This window comes from Aptenodytes patagonicus, chromosome 2, assembly GCF_965638725.1.
Source record: "Aptenodytes patagonicus chromosome 2, bAptPat1.pri.cur, whole genome shotgun sequence".
NCBI classification, from domain to species: Eukaryota; Metazoa; Chordata; class Aves; order Sphenisciformes; family Spheniscidae; genus Aptenodytes; species Aptenodytes patagonicus.
The window spans coordinates 108,908,912-108,923,627 of NC_134950.1; the positions used below are offsets into that span (position 1 = coordinate 108,908,912).

At 41.1% G+C, this 14,716-nt stretch overlaps 1 protein-coding gene across 1 annotated transcript; it reads right to left on the bottom strand.

Annotated features, from left to right (window-relative positions):
* Nucleotides 1-2,889: 2,889 nt before the first annotated feature.
* CCDC201 (coiled-coil domain containing 201) lies at nucleotides 2,890-7,677 on the bottom strand. The gene is made up of 4 exons (XM_076332103.1): nucleotides 7,673-7,677; nucleotides 6,319-6,350; nucleotides 3,965-4,533; nucleotides 2,890-3,049 (listed from the first exon to the last, which is right to left on the bottom strand). The coding sequence occupies exons 1-4, from the start codon at nucleotides 7,675-7,677 to the stop codon at nucleotides 2,963-2,965; spliced, it is 693 nt and encodes a 230-aa protein (XP_076188218.1). The 3' UTR covers nucleotides 2,890-2,962.
* Nucleotides 7,678-14,716: the final 7,039 nt, after the last annotated feature.

Sequence of the window (14,716 nt, forward strand, 5' to 3'; positions counted from 1 at the left end):
GTTTTTTCCTTCATTTTGCTCCAATGGATACACTTATACGTGAAGTGCAATAATAGCAGTGTAGTTTTGTATGTGTAGCTTGCTATATGTAGTTTCATATTCCCTAACATCCTGGCTTTTGAAAATTAGAGACAAGACTTTCTTTGGGAACATCATTCACTAGGGGATAATGTGTAGTTTAGTACCGTATAGGTCTGGTTGAAGTCCCTTGGTATTCTAATCTATAATTAACAATAATACTGTTGATGTAGAGTATCAGACACATTTCAGAAAACCCCTGAAGCACCAATTAATTCTATTAATATTTTCTCATGAAAGGCATGAGAGCAATATTGTGACTTTAGCAAATTCATGAGGACCTACATTACTGCGAGATAAATGCTATACAGTCTTTTGTATTTCTTTTTAAACATTCCAAAGAGAGGAAATAGAAGTGGTTTCCAAAATCCTGAAAGCCCATAGTTTTGTGCGTCTGTCTGCCTGATACAGCTTCAGGACTTGCAAAGACCCAAAGTCAATTCTGTGTTACCACTCTGGGCAATTTGCTTCCCTCCACTGAGGAAAGCCTCTGGGATTTTATTGGCAACAACTAGTTCCATGAATTTGGCAGGGTGGCAGCCTTGTTTTCTGGAAAACTTTCCCAGCATTTACTGTGTTCTGAATCTTAGAAAGTTTTGCGTTGCAGTTGGCACAAACCCAAAGAGTTCATAGATCTTAAGCAGCCATATTCCCTGGATTCCTCTTGCATTTGATGTAGCCCGAAGCAGGGTCTGAGAAGGACTTTCCCAGAAACTACATCCCTGGCCTGCTAAGGGCTGGAACTTGATCCAATTGGCCTTTAATGACCTTTCCACTTGGCCTAGCATCACATTGGGGGTCAACCTAAGTAGACAAAGGCACTTAGGGGTATGACAGCCAAGTCTGAGTTTTGGCAGAAGACTGACATTGGGTATCAGAGGGTATCAGATCAGGTATCAGACGGACAAGGAATCCAGCAGTGAAGAGCAGGCATGGAAGACAGAAGACTTCTGTGTCTTACAAGGAAGGAAGCCACTAGAGGCCAGATTGGAGAAAACATTAGATGGAAACATTTGAAGACCAAGGAACTGGATAGGCTCAGGCAGAAGCCAAGAGTGACTTTGAGAGGTGATTGGGAGAGAGAAAAGCAGAAGCAGCATCAAGACTTTCTGAGACCAGGATGAGAAGCCTGAAGAATGAACAAGTGGAACTGGCTATCTGGGAAGGTACAAATAAACAAGAGACAGAACTGGGTCATTTGGATTAAGCATTGGCTCATGTGTTCAGACTAATCTGTGCTTGTCCCAGGGGTAGAGGAGGGTTTTACGCTAACCTTGCACTTGCCTGATCTTAGTTCAGCCCCTGGCACAAATCATAGATGCTGATGAAATGCCTGCAAGCTCAAGGGGAATAGCAGCACATCTGCAACCGTGCCTATTTTATCTCAAAAACAGCTTGGGATCTACATCAGCCAGGAGCTCCCTGGTTGCCAGAGGAACCTGTGGAGGCCAGACAAGCAGCCTGGGTAACACATACAAACAAATACCAGAACATTAACTAAACATCAAACCAAGTGAGCGTGCCTTGGCTCGTGACCTGAGGGGCAACATTGCCCCACTGCCTGACTACTGCAGAAAGCCAGGTTTGAAGACAAGGCTGTTCTCCTGAGAAACTCTAAAGAGTTTCACTTCAGGAATCATTAGCAAAAACATCCTAATTCCTTTTAAATCCTGAGAGAGGTTGTAAAACCACAACTCCACTCTTGCATTTTTGAGCATAACACAGCTGCTATTGGTTAGCCTGTCTCATGACCTTGGCTTGGGCCATGCTTCTGCTTCTCTGCCATCTTGGACATGAGATATTACAAGTTTCAGCGTGTGAGAAGGAAATGGAAAAGCTTCCCTTGCCTCCATCCTTAATTTGCAGCTTCTTTTGAACGGGACCTCTCCCCACTGGGGTAATGAGGTCATGCCTGGGCCAGGCTGCAAAACCAGTATAGCCAGGAAAGTGCATGTGCTAGCACCACACAAGTGCAGGGATATGTGCGTTCATGTGGTAAATCTGTTCTGGATCCCTGCTGCTGATACCCCATAGATCACTTAGAAGTGTTAAACTCTGCCTAAAGATTAAGTAACAGACAGCAGCAGGAACTAACATGAGCATTATGCTTTTTGTATCACTTCTTGACTGGTGCTTCAGAAAGAGCTTCTGTGAGCTAAACTGCCATTTTGCCAATGCACCTGTCAGGGAGGCACCCTTCTCCCCGCCCCATGCAGCAGCTCCAAAGAAAAACAGAAAACTCATACCCCCTCAAAGCACACAGCTGAGCATTAAGGACCTCCAATGCAACAGTAAGGTGCATTTACAATCTGCAGCTGGGGCAAACTCATTTTGAACCAAAACTTCAAAACAAACTGCCATTAATTAGTAATCTCTAGAGGCTGGCCTCCCTCCTTGGTGCCTCTCACTATTTCCTCATCTCCCCAGCTAGCAGCAAAAACATTCCCGATTGCATCAGTTTTGATTACTCTTTAGATGAGGAGATTCTCCTTTGGCTAACCAGGATTGCACTCTATGTGGCTACTAGGACTTTGTCACTTAAGGAACATCAGCAACCCTAGCAGATTTGAATGCTATACAAAAGAGTATGGTTAGGAAGAGCTGTGGCAGGATGAAGAATGTTTCTTACACAAAGTTCTCCCTCCCTTTGTTCTAGACCTTCAGCCATTATAAATTAACATTGGCTCTCATGTAGAGGCACTTCTTAATTTGTACCTGACTCCTCCTAGATTAAGAGGCAAAAAGAATCACAAAAAAAACAAAGAAAGAACATTTTGGAAGGAAAGAGGAAGTCTAACAGGCACTACAGTCAGGTGTGTGATTTATTGGAACCAGCTATTCCCACAAGAAGGATGTGATAGCACTAATTCCATAGGTAGTTCAATCAAGCTTCTTCAATTGTCAGTTCATGTTCAGTAGCTTCCTCAATGTTTTTAAGTTGACGAAGCACCCATTCTGTTTGTTTCTTTCTCTGTTATAGAAAAGAAAATATTATTTAGTCAATCTAATCCATTCAGATGTCACCTGCTTTTAGGAAAAAAAAAAAAAAACATACACAAAGGCATTATGAACCCAGCTGGATTTTGGCTGAAGTTCTCCATTTTTTTTTAAGCTACGAAGCCTTTACTCTCAGAGTGGGCAAGTTTTCCTGAGTTTCCAACACACCCATGAACAATATGGTACAGGGGAAAACAAACAAATCAGAACAGAATTTGATGGCTTCACACTGACATGACAGCCTTCAGAGTCTAACTGCTGCCTCCCTATCCTTTCTATGGGCTTTCCACAGGGCCCTTACCAATAATCAAAGTTCTAGGAAATTGAGTTCTCATGCTCCACAGAACAGAAAAATAAAGACCTGCATATGGTCTATTAATCTAAGCTTTCCCCAGGAAACCCTACACTAATTGAAGGACTGCACACAAGACCCCATTTGCAATGACTGATGTTCTTTTTACAGAGCACGACGATTTGTATTAAATAAGGAAAGAAGTAGATTATTTGTTTCTCTAGTTCTAGTTAACTTGCCAACATTAAGAAACTTGAAAATTTAAATCACTGATTTCTTCCCGTTTTTAAGTTTCTCCTAAAGAAAGATGTTAAAAAATGTACTTTTGCACTAGTGTACACAACTCATCATGCAAGTTCACAAGGTGAAGCAAGTACAGGTTTGGAAGACTGCATCCCATCTAGTCTGTGATTAGGAATGACACCACAAAGTCTAGCAGGTTATGACCCAATTCATAAATATATGTTCTCACTAGTAAAGTTGTGGAGATGTTCCACAACTAAAATATTCCCATATTACTAGAAAGTTCTGTATATATTCAGCATTGGTAGGAAATTTTATAGCTTAGCTATTTTATAACTAAGGGAAAGCAATTACCACAAGAGCTTTATCAATTTTCTTCTTTCTACTTTTTAGTATCGGGACATCTTTTATCCCTGGTATTCCAGTAATAAGCCATGAAGGTCCACTCTTGGGATTTACTACAGCCTCCTCAGATGCTTTGGTGGGAGCTTGAGTTTCCACTTTTGGGACAACCTTGTCACTTGGCTCTTCATTTGATTCATCAGAGGCCAACACCGTGGAAAGCCTCCTTCTAGAAAATACAACCCGAGAACTTTGGCTTATGTCTTTCTTTAATTCTTGTGAGTCAAACACTGTTGAAAGCCTTTTCGGGGACATAGGAGGGATGTATGCTTCAACACGTGCTAATGATACTTGAGCTAATGATCTACTTAGATTTGATTTTGGCACTGGAGATCCATAAACTGTCTTACTGGCATCTTGGTCCTTGATTGACTGATTTGTCAGATCTGTAAGAGATGGCATTGTTCTTGAAAGCACTGAGTCCACTGGAGTGCTGTGTTTCACCATTCTCTTTTTCAGAGATCTTTTAACATTCAGAAAAGAATCTTCTTCCTCCGACATCTTGAAGTCAGGTTTATTGCCTTAAGAAAATAAGAAGAGAAAATTGTGTCATTGCTCACATAGAAAGAGGTGCCATGTTCAGCTGCTGCAAAAACAAATCCAAGGTGTTCCTATTTTCATGTCTGCATTCTGTCTTTACATGGAATTTATCTTTTGTATAGAATTTATCTCTTGTATAGATCAGTGTTCTTCAAGGGTTTGGAAGAGCCATGTTGAAAACAGAACATTAGAAGACAGCTTGTCACACAAACAACACTTACACCTGTCCCAGCCCTCTGCACGTGGAGCTCCACATATGCTAGAATTTTTAAAGATCTCATTAACTGCAACATCATTAAGACAGTGTTTTCTCCTTCAGAGTATACAAATAATATACTTTTGCGGTTTCAGCTGCTAACACTGGGTAGGTAGATGAAAACTGTTACATGCCAGAGGGATTACCATAGCGTAGCAAAAATTCAAGTGTTCTAGAGAAATGTGCAGAGAAGTTCTGGATTCAAGCAAGCATCTCTTACTCCAGTTGCCATTTTGTTTCTCTTATTTTCTTAAAAGGAGGCTCACAAACCTCTCATTCCCTCCTACTTAGTTGATATTTGGCTTACTTCTTCTGATCTTAAAACAACTGTGTTCTGTGCAAGTCTGTTTTCAACTGAATTTACAACAATGGCACTGTTGTTTGTTAGTAGCGTTTCCCCTAACCATTTGCCAACCCCCAACAAAAAGGAACTTGACTTCTTACACATGGAGAAGCCTAAGATAAATATATCCAGTTTAAGATATATTTAAGATAAATGTCTTAATTAGATGAGCAGTTAAGTACTTCTAGCAACTGTTGAACTCTTCGCTTTCATGAGGCAGTTCAGGTATTTCATGGAGGTTGATTGCATGAAGCTCATCAAGGAGGCAATATGTTTTAAGTGCCCATATTCTAAGCCCTATAGATCAAAGGCCTTGGTGGGGGTTGGGGGACATCATGACTAAGGGGGACACAGGAGGACAGGGAGATATGTCTACTGAAGTAAAAGGCATCAGTTCTCCATTCCTTGTCAATGTTTTGCACCTGTGTAGGGTCTGAGTTTAGCAGAGTTTCACACCCACTTTATATTTCTAAAGAGCAGGAGGCAAGAGGTAGAGCACTGACTCTTCAACACAGCAAGTCAGGTGTTTTGTGTTTTTTTTTTTCTCCGGGGTGTGTGTGTGGGGGGGGGGGGGGCGGGGGGGTGTGTGGATAAAACCCCATTATCGCTTCTATTTAGATACCCATTTCTTCTCTTACTCCTTAGCAGTGCTAGCTTGTGTGACACATTACAAGCAGCACTCAGCCTACAGACACTGCCTTCTTCCTTTCCTGTTCAGCCAGATTGACTTCCTTTAGTCTTTATCATAGACACTTACTGGCAGTAAGCTTGCCTGATTAAACTTAGAGAGGGAATAAGGAGTTTGCAACCTCCCCCCCCCAGCTCATCCTCAGCTATACATTTTGGTGCCTTCCCCTTACTCATTAAAGTTTAGATGGTCAATTAAAAGATACTTAAAGTTAGTTTTTAAAGAACATTTTCAATCAAAGCTTCTGAGAAAAACAACAAAATGTTTTTGGTTCCCCCCCCCCACACACACTATTCTCTGCTTTAGAGATACATATATACAAGCAACAAACTTTTTCTGTTCAGTTGTTTTATAACACCATTATAGATAAAGGAGGGGAGAAGTCTAAAAACAACAGAGAAAAAGAAACCATTTAAGATTGTCAGTCTACCACAGAGAATGTATCTTGCAGCAACTTTGACAAAAGAAAACAGCCTTACCAAACCTACCAGGTTCCCTCTGATATCTTCCTCTGCTTCTCAGGTGATCTGGCTTCAGCTGCTACTTCACTTCTTATAGCCCTGCTAGCCTCCCAACATTCTTTGCTGCGGAGACTACCTAAATCACACATTTAGCATTTTTTAGGAATTTCAGTAGTACTGCTAACTGAATAAACTACTAAATAGAAATCTAGGATGAATTAATCATAGGAAAATGGGCTAGCCAATTTATCTATGCGCTATGTTTATTGCTATTTAATCTCTGCTGCTTGCTGTCTATTTCAATCACAAAAATACATCTAGTGGTTAATTGGCTTCACATGGCTGCTTAAGGCACATTGAGGATCTGTCACAAGGTGGATGTACGTTGATGGAGTGTATCTGTTCCCATCCTGATTTTATTTTCTCACTGCTTCTCTTGCCCAAAATATAAAGGAGAAAACAAATGTTAAATCTGCCATGAAAAAGCTCTTCTTTTAGGAAAATAGGTAGTGAGAATAAACTGAAGATTTTTTTACTGCAGTCTGAATTTCACTGTGTTTGCAGCTAACAACTGTGTAAATGGCAGCATTTTATCCTAAAACAAGTGGTTTCAATATATCAGCTCTTAGATGACAATTGCTTTGGTCTGAAATGGTATGGTTCAGGTGGAGGACCGTAATTTTTGTCGACAGAGAAAAGCAGCTGGACTGCACCAGCCCCGCTGAATTGCAAGTCAGCTCTGTGGTGGGTGGCAGTAAACAGCTGCTATCACAACACTGTAGAGAAAGCACAGGCATGGGGTAGCCCATTTTGACAAAGCGTGACCTGTGGACCTTTAAATTCTAAGCTGATCAGACAGACCTAATTTCAGGGCTTTATGTGGGTGACCTGAGGTCGTAGAGTGCATCTAGCGCAGACAGAGGGGCGAAGGGCTGATCTCACCGGGATTTGAACTCGTGGTTCCAGGGAGTCTGGACATTTCAAACCTAATCATAAACCACCCTCTCTTGCCGCATTAATAATTGCACTATGAATAGAGAATTGGAGCTACCAGTTCAATATTTAGGAATAACAGTCTGTCAGTATATGGGGAAAGTTGCTAGGTTTAAATTATGTGCCCCTAAGGAACTGAAAGAGAGCTTGAGAAATGGAGGCACTTTACAATCACATGGATTGCACGAGTAAACATCCTGGAAATAAATAGTCTGTCCAGGATAAGCTATTTATTTCCTAAACTCCCAGGGGAGGTTCCTACAGGAATATTTTGAAAACTAAACAAAAACTATTTTGAGATATTTGTGGCTGGGCAAAAAAAAAAAAAAAAAAATTCTCAGTCCTTTATAAACATAGAAGAGGCTAGACCAATCCTTACCTCATTTTGAATATTAGTAGTTAGTTTTCAAACTAGTGGCCTTGTGGCTTGGTGAGCAAACCCACCGGGTCAGCCATACCGTACCTTGCAGAGCTTGGCAAGCCAGTTCCTTATATAGCACAGAGTGGAGAGTGATGTCTTGACATAGTGTTGCAATGTTTGCACTGTCCTGCTGTGTCAGTGGGACATAATATTGCCTCTCCCAGTGAGGCAGTGATGCAAACAACACTGCCACAGCATGAACCTGCACGAGAAGCTTTTTGGTGGGTCTGAGCAAAATTGACATCATTTCACTGGACCCCTTCAAAACCTCCTGGCCTTGGCTTCCAGCTTGTGCTTTGCCTTCCTTGCCATGCTTGCCATCACTTTCTAGTGTATCCTTTTTGTGGCATCTCACAGTCCACCAGTGCTGTCTGTAGCTGCATCATCTTTATGCCTAGCTTCCATGGCCTTTTCCTACAAACCTCTTAAAAATAACCTTCCCCTTTCCTGCAAAGCCATTACTTGCCGTTTCCTCTAGCTCCTTGCCAAATGTTCTCAAGATATAAATTAAGAGATTTGCAAGTTGTTCTCACTGTTAGCCATGGTTTCTCTTATGTCCTACAGATTTAGGTTTTTATGAAGTGGTGGCAGGATGTTACAGAGAACAGGAAGGACATAACTATGAAGAGATCACGCAGAAAAGAGTCCAAAATTAATGTAAGCATGTGGAGCTCAGCAGATCAGCTGCAGTGATCATATTACCTTGGCCTTGATGTATCTGTATCCTGGACATGACACACCCAAGCTCTGGCATGAGTAGCACCTTGAAGGCTTCTTGCATCTTTCAAAGAATGACATACACTGTGTCCTGCATTCACACCTATTCATAATGAACCATTCCTTCACTAAAATTACATTCCTTGGTATGACCATCTTCCTCCTCAGCATTGTCTACCTGATATTTTGGAGCAATAACTCCATAGGTCTCAATCCAGCTGTTTGGTCTACATTTACACACCTTCCTCTCTTTTGCTGTGTGATGCAAGATGGCACACAATTCTAGCAATATTATTATGCATCTCCATATAAATTACATCAAACCTCCCACTGCTTTATGTTTATGGCTTGAAAGATTCTTTTGTTGATCTCATTTTGGGAGGTAACTTCATCTCCCTTTCTAAATTTGTTCCAAAAATACAAAACCCACATAGGAAATGATTTAAATGTTTTTACTGCATTCCCTTGTGGGAAACGTTAATTCTTAATATTTTTACTTCCAAAACCAACAAAAGTGGGGAAAACAAAAACAGCACGGTGTTTTGTTCAAATTTCAGCCCTTTCATTCCAGTTCAAATGCACAAATTCACTTCAGAGACATGGGAGTTTGAGGAGGCCTCATCTGAAAGAGGAAAAAATTGGAATTATTTTTCAGTTTATCAAGGAATAACATACAGGGACATAAAGGGACTCCTTTTTCCCTTGGTGTTCTGGTCTAATCTGAGAGACTGCACTTCTTCAATTGCTGGTCTATTCATTTCTTCATTTCCCACTCTGGTGATGTCGCCAAACAGTTTTCCTGAAGGGAACTTGGATGCTGAACCAGCCCTTAGCTCATATGCTTCCCTAACATATTGTATTGAATTGGATATGTAATTCTAGTTTGTGAAGTCACAAATCTTGCAAAAGTGTCCAAGCAGTTAGGAGCTGGGTGCAGTCTTTCCTGGGCAGAACAGCATCAGGCCCTCTCCCTGCTGTTGCAACTAGTCTGATGTTTTTTGGTGCAGAGGGTGATTCCACAAAGAAGTACGTGATAGGCAGTAGGAACTGGTAAGTGGAGCTCAGCACTCCACTGATGATCCATGGTGGGATGACCCATGGAAGAAAACAAATGGTGGTGGGCAGTAAAAGGAGGGTAAAAAGAAGAAGAAGAAATGAAGAGAGGGACACAAAGATGAAAATGCTTTCCTATAATTAGAGCCATGTGGAAAGAATAAATTAGAAGGAAGATTAAAGGAATGGGCAAGACAAAGGAAAAAATAAGAAAGAAAGGAAATTAAACTGTATTTCCTAAATTGTTTAGAAGACTTAGGTCCAGATTATGAGTTGTTTATGGATGAAAACCTATTAAAATGCAAATCTGATTCAAATTCCCATAACCTATTCTTCCTGTATCTGAGTTTTGTGTATAGGCAAGTCAAACAGGAGTGCTCTAAGACTGCTGATCAGGCTGAACTCCTCAGTGAAAATAGGAGTGGAACATTTCATTTGTTGACATGAAGGTTGAAACCAGCAGGGAGCCTCATAATGAACTAACCTCTGCAGATGTAGTGCCTTCCTTGGTCTTCCTAGCATTATGGTACAGTGGGGCATGCAAAAGGAGCAGAGCCTCTGTCCCAGTGAATCGTAAGCTCCTTGGGCAGCCACAGACTTTGAAATGGAAACAGTCCAACACTGCCTGTGGACTTAGCCTCTTTAGGTACATAAAGCTGCACAGAAACCCAGTGGGACTTTTCAAAAGCACCTTAGCACTTTATTTCCACTTATTTCAGTAAGAATTACATGCCTGGGCACTACTGAAAATCTTGAGATTCGTGATAGCAGGGGACAGTCATTTTATATATGTGTTTTGAAGACACTTTAAAATAGAATAGAATAGAATAGAATAGAATAGAATAGAATAGAATATTATATTTTTTTCAGTTGGAAGGGACCTACAATGATCATTAGTCCAACTGCCTGACCACTTCAGGGCTGGCCAAAAGTTAAAGCATGTTATTAAGGGCATTGTCCAAACGCCTCTTAAACACTGATAGGCATGGGGTATTGTCCACCTCTCCAGGAAGCCTGTTCCAGGGTTTGAGCACCCTCTTGGTAAAGAAATGTTTCCTCATGTCAAGTCCGAACCTCCCCTGATGGACGCAGCTTTGAGCCATTCCCATGCGTCCTGGCACTGGGTACCAGGGAGACGAGATCATCGCCTCCCTCTCCACTTTCCCTCCTCAGGAAGCTGTAGAGAGCAGTGAGGTCGCCCCTCAGCCTTCTTCTCTCCAAACTAGACAAACCCAGTGTCCTCAGCTGCTCCTCATAGGACATGCCTTCCAGCTTTTTCACCAGCAAAACCTTTGATGAAACCTTCAGAAACCAAGGACTGTATGAATCCTTTGTGGTCTGTTAAACAAGCTTTTCAGTGCCTGCAAAGCACTTACGTACATTTATGAACTTGCTCTCCAGCAACTTTAAAGTTTTTGCCTTTTGGAAGACTTTTGTCATAGTTGGTAGAATTCTGCTGAATTATGATATTATGATCACTGGAGAAAAATACGGCATTATTTATGGCGGTAACGTGAAAGTGGTACCTTTGCAACTGTTGGAATATCCCATTTTTCAGTGTGGCAATGACCTTTTTTCTGGCCAGAGGCAAGGTCAATGTCTTTGGCTACAGTGTCCAGGAACAGAACTAAGTGTGGTATAATTCCTACTCCAACTCCTGTCATAGGAGCATCTCATAAGCAGCCTGAGAGGAAGGCTTTAGGCAATCTTGGACAGATGGTTTGGGGGTTTCATAAACTATCAGAAAAAAATGGCTCTATACTAGCAATACACTGAGTCATGACATGTGCTTCAGGTTATAAATTTCTACAGATTTTGGGTAGTGTACCTCTGCTATGACTGGATCTGTCCAGCTGGACAACAAATCTGATTTTGTGCACTCAAAACCACAATCTTGATATACTAACTGGGTTTCATGGCTGCTTAGAAAGCTAAACCCTTATTTAAATGTCTAAATCACCTTTCCTATGATTCATTTCAGTGAGAGCTTGAGGAACAATGAGACTTGGCTCTGTCTCTGAACCATTTCAAATATTCTTAAATGCTTTTAGTTTAGATGTTGATGTTAGAAAATTTTCACCTAGGTACACCAATTGCAGGGAATTGAATTGAAAGCAGTATTCTAACAGCCAAATTTTTTTCTGCTTTAATGTAACATTAGGACTGAGTAAACAAAAGCCTTAAGGAACACACTTTTATCCCTTATAGACAAGTTCAGTGCCACATCCTCCCTCAGTATGGACCAGCTCTGCCCTCAGATGCAGTGCCTGCTGTCTATGTGAGAGGAGGATTAGGTTGTTCATATTTAAAGATGCTACTATCTCAAGATCAATTATAAAACCTTAAGGCATTAAAAATTGTTGCCTCTCTTGGTTAAACAAGGTTATAATATATAAGTATCCACTCTAAAACTGTTGTGGGGAATGCCAAATTAAGAAAAGTTTCTCTTTTATCCAAAGATCTGGTGGATCAATATTTGACTTCAAAAAGTCTAATTACCTCAGTAGTAAGAACTAGGTACACTTTAGTAGCAGTAGAGGTCATTGACCTTGATAAAATCAATGTGCCACTACCTGCCTTTGTAATTACGTCAATGATTCCTCTTCATTATATGCTTATCCACTTCAGCCTTACCAGAGTGCCACAATGTGTTCTATCTGCATGTTGTTTATTCACTAGACGGTGTCCTATACACTTTCTACGTGTTTCTACACCCCAGAAGTCAATCTGAGTTAATATTCAACTGGGACCTTTCCTCAGTAACTTGCTGTGTGTTTTCTGATATGACTGCTCCTTGCTAATTATGTTGGCAGTGCTGCTGAGGAGCACAAAATACTATTGCCAAAGTTCAATAAACATACAGAGTAACTATAGAGTTTGGGGGAAAACAGTCGGTGGTGCTTTCATGACCTTTGGCAACAGTATGAGTACAGTTTGGCCAATGCCAAACAAATGTCTAACTTCAAATCTCTCAGCGACCAGAAAATGATGGATTTGCTTTACTTTGTTACATCTAATAATAAACAAAAAATGCTGTGTTTGTGCAGTGCAGTAGCATGGCCAGACTGAGTGCAGTCCTGTGCAGGAGGTCAGGACAGATGAATATCAATGGCTCTTTCTTGTCGTATTAGAATTGCGCAGACGAATCCCCAGGTGGTCTGAGATGAGGGAATGGTAATGAAGTCATCGGAGTCCCACTGACTTAGTGAAGCAGAGCATTTGTGATAGGGAAGCTCATCTGCTTCATCTGTGGTGGTGTAGTAATTGATATGTTACACTGTCTCTATGAAAGCTCTTATTGGCATCTTCAGACTATGCCTAGTAGATGGAAAGGTAAACATTCATAATAATCATGACTACTTCTTCATCACTAGCTCCTTCTACTTCTTCATTGCTAGCTCACTATGGCTAAATCTAATAATAGTGGACCAACGTCTGGTTATAAGTATAGAAACAGCATAAGCCTGGGAGGCTCACACTAATGTAATATTAAAAGCCAGTTTCTCTGAGCCTTGAGCCTGAAAACCTATGCAAACTACTGCTGCAATTGATAGCAGAAATAATCTGCACAGGACTGGATGTTTAGGATCAGATCAAGACTCCTAAGTAGCCTGGCTATACCTCAAGATCCCCATCCTCAAATGATCTCTCCACAGTTCAGTGGGTTTAATGAGAGCCAGAATTGTCACAGACAATTTCCACTACATGGCTCACTTTCCAGCTATGGCTTTTTTTTCCATCAGAACGGCCCAAACGAGAATATGGTCCATGACTGGTACCTGTCTAATTGTTTCCTTCCATTGAACATCATGTTCCGCCAGCAGGAACAGTGCATTTGGTGACCTGTTGCCCTAGGGAATGGCTGCAAAACTGGAAGGCTTTGACACAGTTATGATGGCAATGCACCAATAATGTCTGGATGATGTACACAATGTTCTCATTTTCCGTTCTCCCCTGTCCCTATTTCAAATCGACAATATCCTCTGGTAACATTTTTGGACAAGAACACCTATTCCAGTCCTGTATGGTTTATGCTATAGAAATGCAGTCTCTCTGGCATTTCTCATTCAGGGACTGCATTTCTATAGCATAAACCCCTCACAACTGGAACTGCTGTTCTTGTCTAAAAATGTTACTGGAGTATATAAGCCACCCACCTCTGATACTACCTCATTCTTTAAGCAAAACGAATTCTCATACTGTGTAATTATGTGATTCAGCTGTGTAATGGGGCATGGCAGAAAAATGTTTCCAAGTTCCTGACCTGGGTCATTAATCCAGAACGTACAGTATCTCATTAACATGTGTGTGTGTATGTACATATTTTATATACAAGCTATATATATAGCTCTGTGTGTATTTGTATACATAAAATGCCCCAAAACAACACAGGGAGGGTTGCACATTTTAGTATTAGGAGAAAGACTTAAAATACAAATGTGGCAGAATAGGTCCAATGAAAGATGAAGGTCAGATTTTCAGTTTATTTGCATCTCTGACTTTAGCGGAGCTATTCTGATTGACACTTATGAAGATCTGGCATGCTGTCTTTCAGAGGGGAAGTAGAAAACAAAAAATGGCTACATAAGGCCTCAAACACTTCTTCTCACTGGTGTCAGGGCAAACCAAGAACAGTTCCATCACACTCACTGTCATCACAATAATTCTGTACAACTCACACTGTGCTCTCTAACCTGCAAGAGGAACAGCTGGGGAGCCTTAGTCTAGCATTTGGAATAAAAACCCTTGCATCTGAGCCCAGGCTGTTTTCCATCACAAGGGACTCTGCATTTCCAAGTTATCTCAGGGCATATCTGCATGGACGGGCATGGCGGACCTGAGCGCCTCTGCTTTTGCTCTGAGCTGGCCAGATGACAGTCTGCTGTGATTTGGAAGCAGTACAATCAAATTACTTTGGTACTGTGCCCAAGCTTACAGAGTCTCTTGAGAGACCTGTTACCTGATATAACTTCATCAGTTTTCAAATGAATTTTAAGGTAAACTATGCAATTTTGCACTTAGGTTGGTTCTGTATCTTGCACAATATAAACTGCCTACATGATCTATACTTGGCCCAAGTTGGCCAATTATTTCTGGCTTGTGGAAAGGGAGAGATGAGCTTCCCCTCCCCGTCTTCTGGTCTATGTGGCCAGTATTTTGCCAGTATTTGCACGTGTTTACTTTCCTCTGCTTGCACAATGGATGAAGCACTTGGCCCAAGCTGGCTTCAAC